The sequence below is a fragment of the Sander vitreus genome, chromosome 18 (assembly GCF_031162955.1).
Source record: "Sander vitreus isolate 19-12246 chromosome 18, sanVit1, whole genome shotgun sequence".
Classification (NCBI taxonomy): domain Eukaryota; kingdom Metazoa; phylum Chordata; class Actinopteri; order Perciformes; family Percidae; genus Sander; species Sander vitreus.
In genome coordinates, this window is record NC_135872.1 from 12,654,033 (window position 1) to 12,677,555 (window position 23,523).

The 23,523-nt window shown below is 40.7% G+C and overlaps 1 protein-coding gene and 1 non-coding gene across 5 annotated transcripts in view; both read left to right on the plus strand.

Annotated features, from left to right (window-relative positions):
* Positions 1 to 444: 444 nt before the first annotated feature.
* trnal-uaa (transfer RNA leucine (anticodon UAA)) lies at positions 445 to 527 on the plus strand. Its single transcript has one exon. It is a non-coding gene; the product is annotated as a tRNA-Leu (tRNA).
* Positions 528 to 3,520: 2,993 nt separating this feature from the next.
* utrn (utrophin) overlaps positions 3,521 to 23,523 on the plus strand; it is a 190,892-nt gene continuing 170,889 nt past the window's right edge. The window contains exons 1-3 of one of the 4 annotated variants that reach the window (XM_078274047.1): positions 3,521 to 3,940; positions 5,574 to 5,730; positions 22,409 to 22,470. In XM_078274047.1, coding sequence (XP_078130173.1) covers positions 5,658 to 5,730; positions 22,409 to 22,470 — 135 coding nt within the window. In that variant the 5' untranslated portion in view covers positions 3,521 to 3,940; positions 5,574 to 5,657. Of the gene's footprint in view, positions 3,941 to 5,573; positions 5,731 to 14,307; positions 14,487 to 16,065; positions 16,253 to 22,408; positions 22,471 to 23,523 lie in introns of those variants that run through there. The other 3 variants (XM_078274048.1, XM_078274046.1, XM_078274050.1) reach the window with 3 other exon arrangements.

The window sequence follows — 23,523 nt, forward strand, 5'->3', positions numbered from 1 at the left end:
GTGACGCACTGAATGTGAGCAGATCACCAGTACCTTTTCCGATTTTCTCCGAGTAGTTAGTAGCTAGTAGCTAGTTGGTGAAGCACACTAGCCCAAATTATGCTACAAATGTCTCTATGAAGTGCCTCTCTGTAACGTTAGCTGTTAATAGTTGTCAACAAGCGTGACATCTGCGAGTTCGCTCGAGTCTGCCACTCCACAAGTTAACGTTAACTGCTAGCTGCTAACACTGCGCTATAGTAACATAGTTCTACTCATGAGTCATCGTTGATGTGGTACTATGTAACAATGGTGTGCATTGCCATCCCCGTAGTCATTTGAAGATTAAACACGAAGCTCATTTAACTACAACCTTTGTTGTTGTTGTTGATGATGATAATAATTATAATGATGATAATGATTATGATGTTTTCAATATGAAATGCAGCAAAAAGCGGTGTATACACCAGGATGGCCGAGTGGTTAAGGCGTTGGACTTAAGATCCAATGGACATATGTCCGCGTGGGTTCGAACCCCACTCCTGGTATAAACTTTTAACGTTGTTTATGTCATCAGGAAATTACCTAGAATAACCATAAGGAGCGTCTCCGAAAAAGACGAGCCCTGAGTGGCGTCATAAGCAGTACATGCCAATTAATGTCGAGGACAGGGAAGTATCCTTATATATTGTCTATGCTTGTATTGAAGGCACTATATTGTAGATCTGAGGTAATAATTGCAGATAGGAGAAAAGTAGCCTACATTATCTTCCATAAGTAGTGGTAACGTGACGAAAGTGAAAATATTAATGAAAAAGACAGCTCCTCTGTGATATTGTAAGTATTCATTCTTTACTGTGATACAACGAATGCACCTAAACTGCACTTCTTTATAACACTTCTCAGTTTTTCTTAGTCTATTTTCATTTACTGTAAATACAACGTTTTTATACAATGAATTTGTAGGAATTGAGTTTTCTACGTTAATTGGTCAAGATTGGCAAGCAACAAATTGCTGAATAATCTGAGATGTAGATAGGCTATTTAGTGTAATACAAAATTGACTGTTTAGATATGTTTTACAGTACGAGCCCACCTCCTGCTTGGCTCATACAGTCAAAGTATGAATATATGTCGTTTTACGCTGTGTTTGTTTAGTAAAGTCCTCCAGGTAAATATGGTCTTTCGTTTAGGAGTAGTTGCACCTTTGGGGCAGAAGAGGGCACTCTAAGCCACCCTTGTAGTCTCTGGGCTGTAGTCCAGCTGGCTCATTGAAGGCCTACACACTCAAACCCCTATAATTTCACAGCAAGGGCGATGCCTTGGACTCATGGATACCCAGTCATCTGCATCTTCCACAGGAAAAGCTTCACAGCTCTTCTAAAGTGGTATTCAAAAGTTGTTTTGCAGTGAGTCACATGCATCCAAGAAATGTAGTCGGAAAAAATAAGCCGTTTGAAATTTTCTCAATCTGTTGATATTCAAAATAGGTCTTTTGCACTGGGGTGTTCACAAACACATTAACTGTAAACATGTAGGCTATTACATGTGTAGCAGGTCTGTGACTAACTGCAGTAGATAATTATGTGCACATAGGGCAGTTGTCTACTGGTGTCTTGATACCTCAGATTTCCTTATTTTACTCAATCTATGTCAACATGTCAGTGAACCATCTGTGAGCATTCCCACCTGTCCCCCTTTCTCCCTCCATACTCACCACTAAATAAATATGCTGTCACTTGATAGGTGTTTGAGAGCACTAATTTGTAAACTTGAGCTTCTTATTTAAGCTGTGCGAGGAAGCATCCACAAAAGAGCTCTGACAACTGAGAAGAGGGAGGGGGATGGATAAGGGCTTACAATGGACGATCAACATCTCTGCATCCCCAAAGCCTCTTTCCAATGGGCCTTAATCTATTATTCATTCCTTTCAGTTACTGGAAAAGTTGTTGCTTTTCAGGCCAACACATCACTCAGTATAATAAAATGAAACTTGAGACAAGAGGTGGCGAAAATGGTTTATGGTCATGATAATTGCTGTTATTATTACTGTATTATGGTCATTTATATTGTAACTGCTATTTTTTTTATTATTATTTTACAATGTTACTTCCATCTGTGTATTGTATATTAACGTTTTAACTATCAAGTGGTCTGCTCTTTTTTGTTTTTGTTTGCGTGTCATGTTTAAAGTTGCTATATAAATAAAGTTTATTATTATTGAGTGAAATGTTTTATGAAATGTTTATACATTCATTCTAAAATAATGGAAATTAAATGAATTTATAGTGAGACCATTTTTTATGATGTGAAAATTTGTGTTACAAGCCGTGAAGTAGGCTATGTATGTATTATAGTTTCATCTACAATCTAGTTAATTCATTTTTATTTTTTGTACTCCAAAAACATGGCAAAGGATAAACTTTAGTGCTAGTTTTGAGATGAAACTAGAATACATACAGTACATGCATATTTCATGGCTTACTGCACCTTGAGGTTCCCCAAATTCATCAAATCATTTGCGGGGGTATGTTATAGGCAGTGTGCCCTAACCAAATGATAAATAGCTGCAAATTATATATATATATATTAATATTTACATGCACTGTATCTGATCATATTTACTAGTTACTTTACAAAAAAATCATTTACATAAAACACAGTTATAGATTCAACTGCCTAACAGCGTAGAAAGTAAGTTAATGCTGCTTATATACATATATCAGTAATAATAGTCCAATAAAATATGATATAGTGAAATTCTGATATAGTACATTTTTTATGTTTTAGTAAAATGTTACTGGTAATAGCCTAACTCTGCACTTATACTTAAGTAAGATTTTGACTGTAGGACTTTTACTCCTATTTTTTTTTGTACTGTAATATTGCTACTTTTATCTTGGTAAAAAACCTGAACAGTTATTTTCACCACTGCAATAGTTCATCATTCAAGTGAATAAAATAGGCTAATCTATATATTATAGATATTTTATATTGCAATAAAACAAATATGTTGGATTAAAAGGCTTTGTGTAAATAGCCAATAGTAGTTCCTTTACATGGACAAGTTTCGAATTCCCTTATAACACTCCAGTTATTATTCCACAGTTAAAGTTTCTTGTAAAGTGTTGTGTTTCCCAGTGGGAATCACTGGTTTCGTTGATTTTACGTCACGTGACGCCCACCGCGCCATGTTTCCATCTCCGCGTCAGGAAAACTTTTACAGCCAGATGGAAAAACTCAAGCCCAGTGTCAAGCTGCCCAGGGTGAACACTGTTATTCCGGTCAAACCTTTCAAAATAAATTTGATTGGCGCTACACCTTCCTAAAATGATGACTATCGTGAGTGAAACGGGGATCAAATGACAAAATGACTGATGCTGTTTAACATATACTTCATATCATAGACTATAAATCATTTAAACGTAATTCATGTAATGTAACGCCGGGGTGACAGGGTATCTGTTTTTACTTTGAAGGACCTGTTCTAGCATTTCCGTTATGTTTAGCCAACTTTGTCGAGTTTAACATCGGTGAAAGCAGCAGGGACTGAAAGAGTCAAGTAAAGCAACAGGAACAAAGTTGTGGGACCTGAGTCCACCGTACCGCGGTGTTCACCAGTGAAATGTAATAACCATCTATCCGTTTCCAAGAGACAGCCTGCCGTGTGCTTTAAAGACTACGGTAGGACGTGCTTAACGTTGCGTTGCAAAAAGGCGTCTTTGAAAGCTTTTTTTTTGGGCACATTGTGGAGACTGGATGCGCTTGAAGACGGTTCTATTCAGTTAGCTTACGTTAGTTAAGAAGAGTGCCTCGTACCGAGTAGAAAATGCCTTAGATTAATTGGATTAATGTACTTCAACTTTACCAATACATTTGACTTTATTTGTCTATCCATACTCTACACGCCTTCGACTGGTTCTGAGGGAGCTCGTCTTCTGACTCCTTGGTGACAGCAGAGGTGAGTGTGTGATTTGGATCTATGATATGTCTGGGACCCACTGCTCGGACCGCAGTCAAACCTAAGAGATAAAACATTAACTACGACAAGGCCACCAAAGAGCTACAGTTTAAAAGTCCCTTTACGTGTTTTGTAGCAGTATCAGTGTATCAGTGTTTTTTTGTCAAGAAGGCAGTAATCTCGTCAGATTAACACAACACAGTACTTTAAATGTATCTCAAGCCATGAGCCACTGCTCCTGTTGAAATCAACCAATCTTGAAAGTACTAAACTACACTTCTGCCTGTTGAAGTTCAAAGATTTCAGATTGAACTGGTATCCCTTCACAGTCGTTTTGCCTCGGTTGTCAAAACTACTCCTTTCACAGTGAGAGGAACCGAAAGACACTAGCAAGATAGATGGGTCTGTCTTTTTCTTGAGTTTACAGTTGTTATTTTTGGGTCTTACGTCATCCCTCAAGAACTGTAACTCACCAAGCACTGCTCGATAAAACTGCACATACACGCCTTTCATGGTAAAAGCAAGCTATTTTGGGAGTGAACATGGTCGAGTTTTTTATCAAAGGATACCCTGAATTAAAACAGACCACACGCACAAGCATTGACCTCCACTTAAAAGTAGGCTATAAAAGCTGCAAAAAGATGTAGAAAGATAACCTGTGAAACTGCAGCACCAGCTGACCTATAGGTCAAATGGAACATTTGGAATTATGACAGATGGTGTTTGATTTTTGGAGCTGCTGACAGTTGAGCACACATCACAGCAGCCTTTATGAAACTGAAAAACTACAAATAGAAAAGACAGTGCCAATTGCAAATATTAGCACATTAGAAGACATTCAAATTTCAGTGCAATGTAATATTTCATTAATCCCCTAAGAGAAACTCTCCCCACTTGCAAGAAATCATAGTCCAGGGTTAGCTGCTCTGGACAAGGGACTTTTGAACCCTGAAAAACTGAATTATATGAGCATCACTTGGTTGTATGGTGATAAACCTACTGCATGCAGTCATGCTGTGCCATCCTACATAATTCTGTCAGATACCTCTGATATCAGTGTCAGGGTCTGAAATTAGTAGCTAGTAGCTCGTGACTAAATGGAATCCAACTCAGCATAGTTGGACTATGTATTTATTGAAATCTTCCGACTTATAGAGTGCAAAAACTTTGTTCATCAGAACTGAACATTAGAAGAAAGTTTTAGATTTGACTGTGTGTGATGGTTTGTTGGGACCCAACCAGGTAGGTGTTTTAAACTCTGACATTATTGGCTAGTTTGTTCCTGAGCCTTTACAAAAGTGTACACTACGAGTTTGCAGTATTATTACATCATCAATTACTATAATAGGAATCGTTTTACACATAAGTAAGCCTAAGGCCAAGGTGTGAAACCAGTTTGTTTATCCCTAGCGTTGTTTAGCAGACATGGAGGTGAAGTCTCAAACAGCTGTTAGTGTTTTAATGACCTAAGGTGTTCCTCATGAAGTGCCAGATCTTCCTTTGTGTGACCATGTCTGAATGTTTTGTGTCTGCAGCTCAAATGCATGTCAGCTCCACTCTCCAGGCCTCCTTTTGAGATTATTTCCACTGCTTAAAGTCACATTAATGCAGAAAGTTGTATTCTTACTTACAGGTGCTGCAAGAGGGCTGTTACACTGTGTGCCTGGATCTGTATCACATCTTTTCAACTGATAAAACATTGAATTTATTGGCTGCCATGGCATCACAAGGTAACATAGCGGAGGGCGGAGCCAACGAAGAGTTCAACGACATCATCAAGTGGAGATCTGGTATGTTTTTAGATTTATTATCTTGTTTGATGTTCCATGTTGGACACACTGCTTGCAGAGTGTGTAAGCATGTGTGGGTCTTCAGCAAAATAACTGGTTGTCTTATAACTACACTGATAGATGATTTAGTTGTACTGTGCATAAGACCAGTCACTGAAAGGAAACACTGACAGAGCCAGAAATCCTGTTGTGCATGGTTAACCTCAGTTCCCATGGAGGCAAGGGAAAAGGGACAGAGGCAAAGCAGAGCAACAAAGGCATGGAGAGAACAGGAGATGGTTGAGTGTAACACGTTTGCTAAGAGAAAGAGAAAGTCACAGGCAAGGTGATCAATGGCAGCGGAGAAAATGGAGACAAGAATGCAGGGATAGGTTTAAAGAGCTGCACTCTGTGATCCCTTTCTCTGTTGATCATTCCATAGGTTAATCTTTTGTGAGAGAGAGAGAGAGAGAGAGAGAGAGGTTGAACATGACATTTCTTGCTGGAATAGGATTTAACTGTATGTGCTGTACATTTGCTTAAAAACTGTGTTGGTGGGCGCCCGGATAGCTGAGTTGGTAGAGCGGGCGCCCATACAGTATACAGAGGTTTACTCCTCGACGCAGCGGTCCCGGGTTCGACTGCGACCTGCGGCCTTTTGCTGCATGTCATTCCCCCCTCTCTCTCCCCTTTCATGTCTTCAGCTGTCCTGTCAAAAATAAAGGCCGAAAATGGCCAAAAAAATAATAAAACTAAAAAACTGTGTTGGTGTGAGGATAAGTGATTGAGGGAGACATGGAAAGAAAGAGGTGGAAAAAAGGACCTCCTGTTTGTCATCATTTTGCACTCATCTTCTTAATGTTCAGGACTTTAGTCTAATACTCACAAATGTGTATTTATCAAATTAATATATGAATAATTGTATGTCAGGCTGAAAATGTTGATTAACTATTTCACATTTAAAATGTTTGGTGAAGTGAGTTTGGTAGATTATATGGTACGTTCATGATATGGATGATAATTATGTTTTTTATTATTATTATCGAATGAATACTTCCATTTAGGTGTCATGCACAAAAGTGGTACCCAGCCTACATCTTGAGTCTTGCCACTGTATTACGTTACATACAGAGGCAAAGAGGAAAGCAAGCACACATATGGTACTATATTCACATGTGTCAAACATAGTATGTTAGACAAGTTAAACTTAACAAAACAAAGCATGTAACACTGCCATCCAGTGATGTTATGCTTTAACAAAAACTTAGCCTTGTATGTAAATTGATTTATAGCAGCAATCAAGTTAAGGCAGACAATCATTGGTATGTAACTCATGTAACTTTCATTGTTAACTGTAATGTGCACCTAGAATACATCATATAAATGCTTATGTTGGAATCAAAAAGTGGTGGCATGTGCGTTAGTTGAAATCTGTTGGACACCCTTCCCCAGTCCCCTGCCAACTCCCCATCCTTGCTGTTTCTCTCTTTCTACTGCAAACTGTAAAATAGAAAAAAGTAATAATAAGAAAAGTGGGTAGAATTATCCATCCTGTCCAGTCCGTGTGCCAGCTTTCCACACCCGTCCAGCCTCAGAAGGCTGGCAGATTCTGTGCCAGGAATTCCACCGTGCCGATGGAGTTTGTAATTTACAATGCTTGTGTCCAGACCACAATGCTTTTCTTACAGAGATTCAGGTTTCCCTAGCAACCCCAAAAGTAATGTTTTCTTTTATGGCAAAGAGGGGAAAATTTAGCACGTAGCTTAGCTGCAGACTAAAACAACCCACAAAAAGCTGCATGGCACACTTTGTGCAGTCGGTGGCCTTACAGAAATATGGATGAAATTAGGTGTTCTATTTTATAATTCATAGAGTATGTGAACTATGCACAACCAGGTCAAACCAGGTTTTCGAATTTTTCAAATGTTATTTTACACCAGGACACATGCATTGCTCCACCTTGAACTATAGAGGCTGATTGTTGAAACGGATCTCCTGACAGCCTAACAAACCCGGGTTTGTCTTCTGTGGTGTCCGAAATTGAGACACGAAGATATATGGTGAGAAAGAGAGAGATTTGTAGCCTACAAGGGGCTGAAACATGGGCTTTGAGAGGTGATTGACAAGCAGGGGTGTGTGTGTGTGTGTGTGTGTGTGTGTGTGTGTGTGTGTGTGTGTGTGTGTGTGTGTGTGTGTGTGTGTGTGTGTGTGTGTGTGTGTGTGTGTGTGTGTGTGTGTGTGTGTGTGTGTGTGTGTGTGTGTGTGTGTGTGTTGGGCAGGTGGAAGGATGTTTTCACAGCTGAGACGAGCCTTGTGAGAAAAGCATTAGCGCACTGGTCAATCTGATCTCCATACCAGCCACCCTGGGTGCGAGTTTGAATAGCTGAAGAATTTACAGTGAAGTGTATACTTAAACAGCATACGCGCACACACCTCTCTTTTTTTTTTTCCATCATTACTCATCGTCCGAAAGTAAACACTGGTCGTCCTGATCTTGTAGAGAAAGTTCTGTTATTTTGAAACTCCGTTTCAGTTAATTCAGCTGCTGTGTGTATCATACAGTATGTAAAGTGTTACTACAGTGACAAACTACAATGCGTGCTGAGGCAAGGGGGGTGTGTGTTGTCGCTCTGCCTCCCATGATGGAGGAGAACAGCAAGCTAGACATTCTGTCCCTTTCACAGACATACGTATGCACACTCATGCCTCTTGAGGGGCGTGGGGGGTGGTTTATGTTTTCCAGTGTGTCAAGTTGTTATGCAAGCTTGCAATGCACCAGGGAGAGAGAGAAAAATGTGCAGGGTAGAACAGTGTGAAGCTGGACAAAGTAGTGCATCTGGGGAAAATTACTCTACTTTGGGAAGAACTTTATTGTGTGATTGACAGGTTTAAAGGACAAATCTGGCGCAAAATGAACCTAGGGGTTAATAACACGTGTACCGAGTTGACCGTTCTCTGGGATCTGTTATCATGCTAATCGAATGTGACCAGTTTCATAGCAAACTGCAAATTAGCTTATAACACTAGTCGTCGGGGCACGAGTAAAGTAAAAAGAAATTGCTATTTCTGTACCACTAACAAGGCTCAAAATAGCACCACACTTCCACGGTAGCATAATGAGGGTCCCTACATGTAAATCGAAGCATTGAGAACTTTGTAAGTGTACAGACAGTTTATTAAAAAGATACGTATACTTATATATATATATATATATATATATATATATATATATATATATATATATATATATATATATATATATATATATATATCTTGGGAAAACAGTCACGACCAGTCGAACGACGAATGCCATGCTTGAGCTATGTAACTGGTTACTGGTTGCACGGAGTTTGTCGTTCGACTGGTCGTGACTGTTTTCCCAAGATGGCGCCTGCCGGTTCATTTTGCGCCAGATTTGTCCTTTTTAAGCATTAAAACTCATGACCAACAGTTACCTGTCGTATTAGGCTTACACTCTTCAAATAATCTTTAAAGCTTTAATGCGGAACGTTTTGATATTAATGAACGTTATTAACCATTTTAATATCTACCGTTGTGTCACGGAAGGCTTGTATCATGTGGACACGCCGACAGTTTTGTTGTCATTACAGAAACTACAGCTTTAAGTACTGTTTTTCCTTTGTTCTCCTTTGCTGTTTTTCATGAATATCTTTAATCAAGCAACTTGAAGACATCACCTTGAGTTTGTCTCACATATAATAGACTAAAATTACAAACAATCTAAAGAAATCATCTACAGGTAATCTATATTGAAAATAATCATTACCTGTCACCCCTAAAATTGACCTAATAGGCTGAACTCTGTTGAGAAGCAGATATGTGTGGTTTGCCTCATGGCACGGCAGTTCTAGTGGCTACAAACCTTTTCTTTAACAAAGTCCTGGTTGGATTACCCTATAACAACCTGAAGCCCTAACTACCTATCCAGCCTGTGCACTTCCCCTCCCCCTACCCATTCCAGAGTGCGGACAAATGTGAAAGGTCAGATATCATCCACAGGGTTAGGGGCTGTTGTTTAACAACCATTACACAGTAATGGAAACTCACCTGACCTGATTTCCTCTCTGTGTATTTGTCACTTGAAAGCTCTGCCATTGAGGAGCCTTCTCAAACCCTCTCATACTGCTCTGGTTACTTTTCCTTACTGGTTAAAAAGTGCTAATATTCTCTGTATCGTTCCAATTTTTCACATGTACTGCCTGGTTACCTGACCTGCTCTTGTTCTTCTCCATCTTTCTATTGTCTGTTGTCACTCATTACTCTCTCCTGTAATTCAGTGTATCTGTGCATTTGTAAATGTGAGAATAACAGCATCAGTCCTAACATACTAAAGATTTGGTGGGTGCCATGCAGCTCTGTGAGTGTATGCAGCTTTGAAATTGTTGAATTGGAACTCTTAAGAAATCCACCTGTCTTTGTTTGATGTTTTGCCTATTTGCCATTACCACATGCAAAAGCTTATAACAGAAGAACTGCAAGGCCAAAATGCGTGTAGGAATGCACCTGAAACCTTGATTCTTCTGGTTTCTGACAATGTGCTTCTTTAGTATGTGATTAAAACCTATACTACATCTGTTCAAACATGGTTCAAAACAGTTTTTTTTTGGTCCTCATCTTTAATAGTTCATACCAATAACTAAGACGTACTTTATGCCATTCTATGGAAAACACCACATATACCCAGGGGCGTCGGACTGGGGGAGAAAAGGGGACTGAGTACCCAGGGCCCTCATGTGAGGAGGGCCCAAAAAGATGCTAGAATGAATAGCTGTGGATGCGGGGAGGGGCCCTTAGAAAATCCCTTTCTACAGGGCCCAGCATTTTGTGCTACACCCCTGCACATACCTTCTACATCTTGTCAACACCACATGTATAAAGTTTCAGACCTCTCGGCCTAGCTCTCTCAGCTATGCCTGTTTAGCTATACAGAGGAAGGGCCATCTACTTATGCATTATTTATGGGCGTGACACGCTGTATAATAAAATTACATATTGTTTTTGTATTGAATAAGAGAACAGGAATGTGATTGTCACCAAACGGAGGGTGTGGAAGGTGTGGTAAGAATGTTTCTCTAAAGATTTGTCACCATACTAGCTCAGCTAGTCGTCATGGATCCTTGGCCACTTGTAGCAGGGTGGGCCGGGTACTTTGAAGAGTTTTAGCTGGTGTGTGAGTGCATGTTTGGAAAGAGATTGGATTACTCATTCAGAAATAATTTGATGAAACATTAAAGTTATCTGGAGTGATATTTGCCACCTAGCCATGACAGTAAAACCTTTTTCTAACTGTCAGTGAGTGCAGTGGTATGCAGTGTTATGCCAATATGTAACGATGGGTGTGCATCTGCATGTGTGGGTAGCATGGAACACAAATCAAAACAAAGCTTTCACTGTGGCTGCCCCCTCGTTCTGAGATGTCATGACCTGAATTAGTTTTTTGTTTGGCTCTGGTGTTTGAGCTAGACTTTCTTGTATGGGTATATGGTCAGGGAGAGTTCTCATGAGCATCTTTTGACTTTAAGGAAGCAAAGTGTCCACAGGGAATGCAGCTGGATGTGTCTTTCACAGCAATATATAGACACATGTGTGTTCGTCTCTTTGCTTGTAGCTGGATGTGGCTGCATGGGAAGTAGGAGGAAACAAGCTCTGATCCTGGCTGGAAATTTAGGAATGGAAGCACTGGCCAAAACATCTCCCCTGGGTGCGGTTGTCTGTGGGACTCTGCCTCGTGTGTGTGTGTGTGTGTGTGTGTGTGTGTGTGTGTGTGTGTGTGTGTGTGTGCGCCCAGCAGCATTCACACACCCCACCCAGCCCAGATGATATTTAAACTCTCCTAAAGAAGGCTGAAAATGGCAAGAAAATGATCAGTGTTGAATGTTCCTGTGGTTGTTAAACACACACAACCCGGTCTCCTCTTGCTGTGAATCTCCCTTTTCCAAAGCATGCCCTTCCAGTTTAAATCCCTCTTTTAGCCCCTTTTCCTAGCTCATTAGGGCTACAAAGCCATGTTGCCCAATCTACCTTCTGACCCTTCGCATGACAGGATTTACTAAAACAAAAAAACTGACTGAGGCCCAGAGAGAGTTTAAATTAACCCTTTAAAGCTACACTGGTATTTCACCACTGAGTAAATAACTTGAAGGGATTAAATCCCACTATTAGGTTTTTTTCATCTGTGTTACTTGTTGTAGTACTTATGGGGCTAAAACTATGTGCATAGTGCAAACATTTGAAAGCTTTTCAACTCTACAGTTGGGGTTTTCACTACCGAGCCCTGGAGGGAGTTTAGAATATTACCTATCTGTCACAACCTGTTGTTTTTGTGTTTTTACAATGTTAAATAGAGTGGGCTGTAGAGATAAACAGGACAGACTGGGAGAGACACAGAATGCACCTCCTATAAAGAGATGGTGAGAATTTAGACATGGGGAATCTTCCGTTTCCAAGGGTGGAGGGCCCTGTGGCATTGTGGGAGATTTGCATTTTCCATCTCCTTCTCTTGGATGTTGGTCGGACCACTGACTCATCTGCTCTGTATGTGTGTATTTGTGTGTGTAAGTGAGAAGCACAACCATGATTACCTCCGCCACTTCTGGAAAGGGATTTTCTTTAAAGGAAGAAATTACCCTGAAACACATTTAAAAGTAGCCATTTTCAACATATCCTGCATTTTGTGGTGTGTGTTGAGATAATAAAGACATTTACCATAAATGGGAAATCCCTTGTTAAACAAGAAGAAATGCCACTTGTGTACATGTAGAAGTTTGAGTAAATGGTGTGAATCTTGCTGATTCGTGACTGGTGGGGATCACAAACAGAAATCAAAGTTGAGAATCGCGACAAGACGCTGGGAGAAAGAGGGCACAACTTAAAAGTTAATTACACTTTTTCATCCCACATTTCTGCAGGACATTGAACATCAAAAAGTGACAGTAGTTAAGTTTCAGTGGAAGTACAGTGGAAGTTTCTGTCTGGAGAATGGGTGAAGTCTATTAGTACAGCTAGAAGGCATGGGGATGTGACTATCCTTGATTTTAAATGATTTATTTTAGATTTAGACTAAATCTTGTGTGTTTCTTTTGAGCTTGTGGGAGAGGAGGCTTTGGTGGTCAGCCAGAGGAGGATACACAGTCTTTTCATTCAGGTCTCAGAACTTTGTAGCTTGACCTAATTAGTATATTTATAAGGCTGTGTGACATAAGAATTAGTTATTTGATTAATCTATTAATAGAAATACTATATGTCAATTACTCAAGTTCAAATAGCAAACATCCAGTAAACAAGCAGCTCTAAATGTCATATAAACTCGAGCAATGCTTGTGGTGAGACATGAAAATAAAAGGTTTAATTTTTTTCCAACCAATAGTCAGACATGGGATTTTGATATGAAGTACCACAATGAGCAAATTAAGTGTGTGTGTGTGTGTGTGTGTGTGTGTGTGTGTGTGTGTGTGTGTGTGTGAGAAAGAGACACACAGAGAGATGTTTATGATAGTACATATGCACTCGCACGGCTTCATTCAAGCAGCACGATGACGGATGCTCTCAGGGTGGTGTGCGGAGACGGAATGACAGAGGGGGACGCCTGTCTCTGGGTTCATGACTGATGCAGCCCAGTGGAAAGTCCCTTTTGGTCTCTGATTCCTTCAGTTAGTGCCAAGGCCAGCCTCACCCAACCCAAGTCATTCCTCTGAGTTGTGACCAGACCAGCTGCTGCAACTCGCTATGGAAGGAAGTGGATTTAATTCAATCAGGCGCTTTAAGTCGGTCACAAGGGGACTGGGCTGTGTATTCCTCCTTTACTTCCTCTTTGTAAAGGAAAGGAAAAGGAAAAAAACAAAACACAGGACAATTAACTTTCTCTCTCTGTTTTCCCTTACCCTCTACCCTCGCTCCCATCTTTCCCTATTTTACCCTCTCAGTGAGAATATAGTCAGTTGTTTGTTCAGTTGCCCCTCATTGACTAAATATGTCAATGAGCAAATGGACTCAGGCCTGTTCCCTGTTCCACTACCCTGGTTCACAGACTGCATTAAATGTCAGGAGCCCTGTCACAGTTGTGACTGCATGTCCTGCATTTATTCCAAGTAATTTTGTTTTGATTGTCAATGGTTTAACTTTCATTTAAACAGTAGCAAAGGAAGTGGATGCTGTAGCCCAGGGTGTCAGCAGTATGTTTTAGGGTTTAGGTCTGTCTGGGTCATGTTTTTCTGCTGTCCCTCTCTGAGACGTGGGAGAATGAGAGCTGTTGTCCTTGCAGTACTTTGTGTTTTCAGAGGAGAATCAGCTGTCAGTTACAGCAATACACACACACACACACACACACACACACACACACACACACACACACACACAAAAATCAACAAACCAACCTCTACGTCACCTGTCACTTACCGTTTAATTGACACGCTCTCACTCACTTTTCTCACCCTCCCGCCTAGTGTGTGTGTGTGTGTGTGAGTGATGTCACATCTGACAACCCAGCCCAGCACCCCAAATAAACACTTGCATACTCGAATAATTCTCTCACACCTCTACTTCCTCTTTCTCTTTACTCTTTGTCTGTCTCCCACCACCACTTTCTTGCCTTCCTGTTCCGGTCTCTGGACTAGTTTTTTTCTTTTATTTCTCGCTCTGTTTCACTGTTTTTTTGTAAAAATACTTGCTTTCCGTCATGAATTTGAGTCAGTGGATGTCGTGGAGAAAACATAGCATTTTTAGGAGGAAGGGAAAGCCTGAAAATAGTCTTGATCTAGGTAAGTGAATAAGCACATCTTCAGTCCATCTGTGGAGGAGTTTAACAAATAATTCAAAGAAGCATTACAGGAAACTAAGCGGTTTATCCACTTAAACTTACAAAGTGATCAGCTACTTTATCTTTTTACTTGTAGAAAGGTCTGGCTTGCAAAATTGCATTGTGCAAATGTGCTTCTGTCTGAAGTCATCCATTGTCGCCTGGCTTTGACGAGGGGGCAGAGAATTTGCATCAGCTGTGTGCTTGGCCATCAAGTGGTATTTCAGACTGGACGTGCTGCGACGATAGCTCAGTTCACAACGACGAAACACACAGATCACTTTGGTCTTGTCAATGGAACCATTTGGCAACTTTTTAAAAGTAAACTTTCCATTAGAATCTTATTGGCATCCATTTTGGCGTAACGTTAGCCTACTACTCTTTGGCTGGCTCGCAAGCCCAAACAAGTGTGTGCGGCGTGCTTGTTTTGTTTCCAGTCTAGCTAGATCCGGTGTGGTGTTGTAGTTTTCCCTAATGATACTAGTTGTTGCAACAGCATGTGAAAAAAACAACATAAAATGTACGCCGTTAAAATGGGTTTGCGTTAACATGGTTAATAACGCGTTTAACTGACAGCACTAATTTGTAGTAGTTTTTAATGATGTGCTGGTCTGTATCTTTAGAGTCTTTGTGTGGCTCACAGCCTTTGCTGTATCCAGCTTGTCAACCACTGGCATCAGGTGTTGTCTTTGAAATGAAATGTACAGACAGATTTTCATCTAAAAGAAAGGAGGCGCGTACTGAACTAGAAGAACATTTTTAAATGCAAAAAGGTGTGTGAAAGTGAATAAAATGTGAATGTTTTGGGTCATAAGACTATGGTCCTATTTCACATTTTCTCACACTGCATCACATTTGTATTGAAATAAATTGACCTCTTTTTTGCATCTGAAGAGCCTTTTCTAGTTTTTTTGTTAAAGTGCATGCCTTTTTACATCAACTGTTCACTTGAGCTCACCACTTCTTGTTGAACCTTTTTCCCATTGTTGAGTTCATCTCTCTTACTTTATGTCAGACTTATAAAATCACTGCAGTTATTTTATAACCCAATTGCTTACATTCAGGCTCCTGTGTATTGTGTGGCTTGCAGCAGCTACATTGTAGCAAGGTGAAAAGTCTATACTACATATGTAGGATTAGATCTGATGGCGGTGGGCGTGTGTTGTTTCCCAAACTTTGAGTTGGGAGATATGATCTGCAAATGCAGATCAGAAAGTTAAAGCCTTTGCCCCACCACATCGCCTCCACAACAGCCCTGTGTTGTGTCTGTATTTTTACGGTGATCTCTGGGTGATATCTTTTTTTGTCTCTTTTCCCCATCTTGTCATGGCACATGCACTCTGCCCTATTGCACGCAGGAATGGTGTCGAACAGTGTTTTCTGTGTTTACCTGTGTTCATCCCCTATCCCATTATGACTCCCCACACTAGGCTTGCCCTGTCCTGTTCTGCTCTGCCCCCAATCTGTTTTCCTTTCATTGGCAGTGTCCCTTTTTCCCTCCCCTCTCTCTTTGCTGCATCATTCTTCTGATCTTTTACTCCCTCGCTGGTCAAGGAGCGACAGAGGCAGAAGAGAGAGAAGGAAGCAGGAATGTCAAACTCTCTTTTCCGCCTATGCTCTTGGACTATCTCTTCCTACCTTTTTTTTTTGTTGCTTTTGCTGTTTCTTCGGTTCAGCATTGTGGCGGTTTATGGTAAAAGATGGCAGAGTATGGGCTCAAACTCAGAGGTAAGAACTTTTGACAGGTGTTTGCTGAATCTCTGAATTGACTTACTGCTCACCGTTCGTCAGCCTGCTCTGACTTCACTAAATTCCAGCACCCCTCATCATACCATTCTTGTTTACCTCTAATTACATCAATGCATGCACACACAGACACACCACAGAGGTGTTTTTTAGGCTACTAAATGGGGATATGGGCTAATCTTTCTGGACGTTCAAAGTGTTTTCCTTACAAATTCCCAGATCTTGGCAAGGGAAGAGTGTCAACAAGGCTGCACCAGCTGGGACAAGCTTAGACAAGTGACCACTGGAGGGAGGAGGGAGGAATGCATGGGGAAATGATAGGAATTCTATGCATTCCTCTCAACCTACATAGTAAAAATAAAACATATCTCTGCCATTAAACTGTTATTAGGATTGAGTTTTATGTGCACCTCTTTTGTGTGTACATATGAGGAAAGGTGGACATTTGTCAGAGGGCTTTTCAGTTCAGTGATGGACAATGGTTGAAAGCCTAACAGTGTGAATGATTGTTGTGGGACTGTGCATGTGTGTATGTGTGTGTCCTGTGTAAGGATTAGTGCCCCACAACAGGCTGTGGGTGGTGCTGTACTGAAAGACAAGACAGCGAACAGCTGAGCCTCCTTTCAGACTCCCATCAAGGTGAAGTTCACCCTGGGGAACTTTTTCATGAGTGCAGCTTCTGCTTGAGAGTTGTTTCATAAGCCTTCCTTCATTTTTCATGACCCAAGTAAAGCATGCACAAAGAAAGTTTATTTTTGGTGCAGTGACTTTAAACACTGACAGCTTCCTAGTTGGTTTTCTGCCAATTAAACTTTAACTTGCTTCAGCTGATAATGGGACTAAATGTATGGCTACTCACTTATTCATTCAGTGGCCACACATGCATTTTAAAAGCTTTATTGAAACAATGATTGGAGAAATCTAGAAGTTTCTAATCTATCTAGCTTTTAAGTATAACTTGGCTAAGTGTAATTGCTGCTCACTGGTGCGGCTAAACTTAGTAAATATCTCTATTTGTCTAAGCTCGAGCTCTCATGTTTACTGTGTGATGCTGCTGTGGAAACCATGAGGGTTTGTTTGATTTTCACCTCGGTGCCTCCCACCGTTTCCCCCTTCTCCCTGCTGTGTGGTCACAGGCTCTCTCCACCTGTGAGGGGGGAGGGGGAGGGGGGGTCTGCTCGGTGTCTGCTCTGTATTCCCAGCTGGCTGCTTTGAGGAACGTGTGTATTTCTGTGAATCTTTTCCTTCCCTATTATATTAGAGGTTTGGTTGCGGTTCATTTTTCTCAACTTCTCACTCAAGTCTTGCTTATGTATTGTCGGTCAACACTGGGTCAAGGAAATGGGAGCAGCCAGACAATTTAGTAGATCACGATCATATCTGAGAAAAATAAACTTGTATCCAAATGCTTTTTTTGGTTTTGCAGAATTATTTGCCTTGGCTGTTTTTCCATCCATTCGTCATTTTGGTCGACGCGCTTGCGTTAACAGAAAGCTCTGCAAACAGTTTTTTTTCTTTTCTTTCTTTTAAAAAAAAAATGTGTTCAAAAGGAACTCTGCACAAGACTTGAAACACATCACTGTAGTCTGTTGTGGTGCGAGCGTGCATATGTGTACATAACAATACATTGAGAGCATGTGTGTGCTCAGTGAACTGTGAGAGGACACCAGTGGGATTACTCTTCCTGATGTAATCACCTTCCTGTTTGGCTGTTGAGGAAGAGAAACATTTGTTTCTCAGCACATTCACTGTACATGACTGTGCTTAAACTAATGTGTGAGTGTGTGCCGCTCAGTTATGTGAAATATGATGACTAATTATTTGACAGGGGTGACATTTGTTCTGCAAACAAATGTGCCTGTGACTTTCTTGCTTCATTTTGCTAGTGCAGTTTGTTCATTTCCACTCGCCTAAAAGACTGGTTTCTTGTAAAAGCTATACTAGACTTCAGTAATGGTTCTAATTCCTCAGTAATAATTAACAGAACTAGAAGGCAGACTATTTATCTTGAAAGAAATCCACCATTTGATATCTCCAATGCCTCTATTGACACCTTTTTTTTGGTTTAAATATATACCAGGCCAAGATGATACGTCGACAGGCTTCAATTAGCAGCAGCAGTGGATTTAAATTATAATTTACATATGAGCTCTAGACAATGTCCGAGGAATCAGGTCCCGACATTGTCCGGAGTTTTACTTTCACACATGTAGCACACAACAGGAGATTGTCTGTCTGTCTGTCTGTCTGTCTGTCTGTCTGTCTGTCTGTCTGTCTGTCTGTCTGTCTGTCTGTCTGTCTGTCTGTCTGTCTGTCTGTCTGTCTGTCTGTCTGTCTGTCTGTCTGTCTGTCTGTCTGTCTGTCTGTCTGTCTGTCTGTCTGTCTGTCTGTCTGTCTGTCTGTCTGTCTGTCTGTCTGTCTGTCTGTCTGTGTCAGATGCGCTCTCACTTACTGGAAATACTCTGTTTGGTTTAGACGAAGGGGGTAGCGCCTGCAGAGCTTCAGGTCAGGTCTCGGTGAACAGCACAAGCACACATACCACTTTTCAGTCACACAGAAATTTTTTTTTAGGGCCACAGCTGATTTGACAATTTGTTCACAACCAACTTTAACTGTGTATGTGATTTGATCTTATAAATGTCAGCATGTAAGTGGTACGTATAACATCCATGGCTGAAGTACTTGTGTGTGCATAAGCAAAGTGCCATACTGTGAGGGGACATATGTTTTATTGGTGATATACTGTACAGAAGGGTACACACACACACACACACACACACACACACACACACACTTGCACACACACACTTGCACACACATCCCTGTTGCTGCTTTGATCTGTCCAGCAGTAAGACATTCCTGTGCTGTGGTGAGTAGGAGCAGCAGACAGATTGTGCTGGGGCAGCGTGTATGAATCGAGTGTATTGTCCTGTCAAGGTGGTAAGGTGGAGAGCCCAGGAGACCTGAACCCACAGGGACCCTCTCCTCAGGGGCCTCAGAGGCCCTCCACAGGGGAGCTGATAAGGCTGTAAGGACAGTAGGGCCTCCGCATGGGGCTTTTTATAAAAGGAAAATTGATATTGTGTTGAAAGCATGCCTGTACTATACCCGTTCAGCTCATCATGCCCCTCGTGAGTTGTTTTCTCTCCCTCTGGCTGCCTCTCTTTATCTTTGTGACCATCTTTCCTGTTTTTGTTGTTGTTGTTTTGTCTTGTGGTCTGCCTGTCTTTCGTTCTTTCTCACTCCACCAACCATTCCACCTGTAAGTTATTTACTGTTATTGATTGTGTTCAGTTATTGGGGCCCCTGTTATGCCATCTACCCTTTGTCAATCATGCTGTTGTTTTATTCTTCAAAGACTTCTTTGTCTCCTGCATCCTTTCCTCCATCATCTTCTTCATTCAGCATCGCCTTCAGCCATCACCTCTTTGTCTTCTTCACCTTTTGAGAAAGAATTCTTTAGGTTTTATTGTTGTTGTCGGAGATTTATGTGGAAGAATAGGTCAACATTACTCTCAGGAGGGCCTTTTACAGTGTTATGGTTTGAAAGCACTTTAAAGACTATGGCAAATAGAAGTAGTGTATTCCAGGCTAGGAAACTAGCCTCTCCTGCTTTTGTCCCCATCTCAAACTCACCCTTCCAGTTGTCTCTTTCCACAGAAATAACCCTCCATACTTCCAGCATACGTCTCAGCCCCAGTCATCTTCTCCTCTGGTCTTCATGACATTTTTGCAGCATTTAGATCACACAGAAATTATGTTTCCCCATTTTCTACTGTGAATGGCACACATAAACTAGAAAAAATGTAACCTTATTCAGTCCTCACACACATTGTCATGCATTTATACATATGTATGCATACTGTGACACTGGATATTAAAAATACTTGACAGCAACTTTGCTGCGTTCAACATGTGGGACAACTAAAAAGTTTTAAAATGTAGTCAATAAATGAGGTGGATATTTAGGGATAAAATGCAAAAGGTAGAAACTCTGTCTTGTCTTCTTCCCAATTATGTCAAGTCTTTTTGTTTTGTATAGCCCAAAATCACAAATTTCTCTTAAAGGGCTTTGCAATCTGTATAGCATACAACACCCTTTGTACGTAGACCCTTTTTATAGTTCCAAAAAAACAATCTTCCACCACCATTAATCTCATATCTCACCTCTCTCATCCCCACCTCTGGCCTCCTTTTGCAGTACATTCTTGTTTTTATGCCCCTTCTCACCCAGCCAGCGGCTGTGCACACACACACACACACACACACACACACACACACACACACACACACACACAACATACACTCCACACACCCCAAACAAAGAAGCTGACGACTGCTGGGGCTCGTGATCATAACCTTTGACCTTTTGTTCAGTTCATGGTGCTTTACACAGCGGCTAGTTGAATGACCGTGGCAGTTAAATGCTCACGCACACATTTTTTTTACCACTTCTCTACCCCTAGATTACAGTCTTGGACCCCCCCAGGTGTACAATTCTGAGACAGACTGACAACATAATTAACTGGTTATTTAGGAGGTTACAGTACAGAAAGGGCACATGGGGAAAAAAGGAAACTAAACATAACCTTAACCTTAGTCTCACTTTGCCAGACCATCCACACGCTGCAAAGCGGAGGAGGGTCTGGCTAGTCCACACAGCATTGCGGGATGGGAGAAAAACATGCTCTGGTTCATTGGCATTTCTTTAAACCAATCACAATTGTCTTGGGCGCTGCTAAGCTCCACACAGAGCTGCTGCAAAATAGTCGTGCGAGAGAAAACTCAGATTGAACAGATAGTGTAGCTAGCTGTCTCAATTTACCCTGCAGAGATCTGAGGAGCAGTTAACCATAGTCCTCATAAATCCACTGGAGTTTAAAATGCCAACACAAAAGAAAGCGGAAGGAAACGGAAATTGGCGAAAATACACGCATCCTGCGGAATTTCCTGCGGCACCGGAGCAATCCCAGGAGGGGAACGTCAAGGACATCCTAAACTAAGAGCATGGCAGGCTGAAATACTAGTGTATCGGAGGTGCTGGTTCTTTGACACAATGACAGATGGCACCTGTTCCCTCAGGCGTACAATTCTGTATCTGTACAATTCTATTGTTGATGCTGTTGGTCTGTATTTGGCTGTGGAAGTTCATACTGCTGCTGAACTTTGTTTATGAATGTTATTATTTGTCTGCAATGATTTGATGTACTGGTCTGGAATTGAATGAATTATCACTCTACATCCTGTGGTTGTTGATTACGTGACTGTGCAAGATGAATTCTTTTCATGGCCTGGTCAGTCCTAAGTGATGACTTACTTATTTTGTCTGTAAAGTATCTACTCACAGTTTGTGCCACCAAATCTGATCCCCAGTTATGTTTGTAAAACATTCATCTTTATTCATCATCATTATGTAATTTTGTCCAATTCTAAATTTGTCACAAGCAAAAATACATTGTAATGGATTTTCCTCCATATTCTTTTAAATGTGGGACTAACAAAGTAAAACAAATATTTTTTTAAGTCATGTCCAAGGCTTTGTATGAGCTACTCTGATCCATTACAGTAGCCAGCCATCGCCCAGGCACATCAAAGCAGCTGACCCTCTGCCTGACACACAATGAAGCTTTATTAGAGAGCCATGTTGGAGAGAATGAAGAAGGAGCAGGGAGGTAGGGAGTCAAGCGGGAAGAGAATGTGAAATATTTGTACAATTGGATTCAGAGACCAGGGGAACATTATAAATGGGCAAGAGAGGTGCACAGGTGCAGATAGGCTTCTTTTTACGTGGCGTGTTGGCTTTACTAAAACGGCATACCTTTTTTTAGACATTTTGTACACATTATCCAAATACCCTTCTTGCCTGCATTTTGTTGCTGTACATTTCTGATGTTCCAGCCACATTGATCATGATGCTTTTAAGCCGTGACGCCTCCAGCTACAATTACCATTTACCAGCATGTCGGCATGAGAGTGAGTTTGGCCAGTGGGCTCCTGAAATAAACAAGTGGAAATGGACTCAAGTGTTTACAATGTTCTTTGCTGTCCTCATTAGACCGTACATACTGCCAATTGTCGATTTAATTTTTGATACACCTGTTCACCTTTCTAACAACCCCTTTTCTTTCTGTTCCACAGATGAGCATGATGCAGTACAGAAGAAAACATTCACCAAATGGATAAATGCACAGTTCTCCAAGGTAACGTGAAAGATGTAGACCACTTCAAATGAATGCCAAACTGCACTACTTAAAACACACTAGAAAATGCAAATGTATTTGGAAAACCCATGAAGCTGAGTTAAAGATTTTAAAACTAGGTCTTCATCTGCCTGATATTGACATAAAACACTTTAAAGAGTGACTGAAGTGGTGGGACTAAATGAAATGTTAAGTCTGTTTCTGATATAAATCTGTACCTGGAGACTTTGATTTCTGTATCTTGACAGTCCCCAGCAGCCTGCTTTGCTGCTAGCAGGGGCGTGGACATACTACTTACTAACTTATACTATCTCATCTTAATTTATTTAAAACAAAGCACAAACCCTAATTGCAAATGTTTAGAACAAAGAACTAAACATATTATTTTGTTTTAATGCAAGTCCATTACTCTACCCAGCAACAGTTTCTCTCAGAGAGTGCTAATGGCTTTACGTGTGTGGTCCTGTTTTCCTATCTCATTTATTTTTCTCATAAGCACACCATTTACAAAATTGTGTTAAAAATGTTTAGTCAATTTTGCAAACGGGTCTTAAATGTTTGCACTCCTCAGACCTAACATAACCTAATCTCTGAAGCTCTTCACTGCTCTTAGTTTCACTTTCTGTTCTCTTTTCTGCCTTTGATGGTTTCAAATGGTTGAATGTCTATGGCTATGATAGTGGTTGTTATGTCCTGCCCAACTTCTCTTTGTCTTTTAAATATATGGCACTTTCTGATTCCTACCAAACTAACCTTTTAAAAATAGCTGCATCATGTTTCATGGTCATAATCATTTTTATTAAAATGCATGTAACTGTTATAAATCCTTCTCAAGGGTTTTAAGTCAACTTTGACATGTAGAGTTTTCTTACAGTGACAATTTGACAGCCCCTGTAAAAACATAATAAACTATGTAATTACATAGTTGATCCATGGTTAATATCTTAACTCTGAAATACAAATATCTGAGTGTGTTTTTGATTGGCTTGTTTATTGGTTGCTTGCAGCAACATCTGGATTATTGTTTCTGAGCCACACTCTGCAGCTCTCATC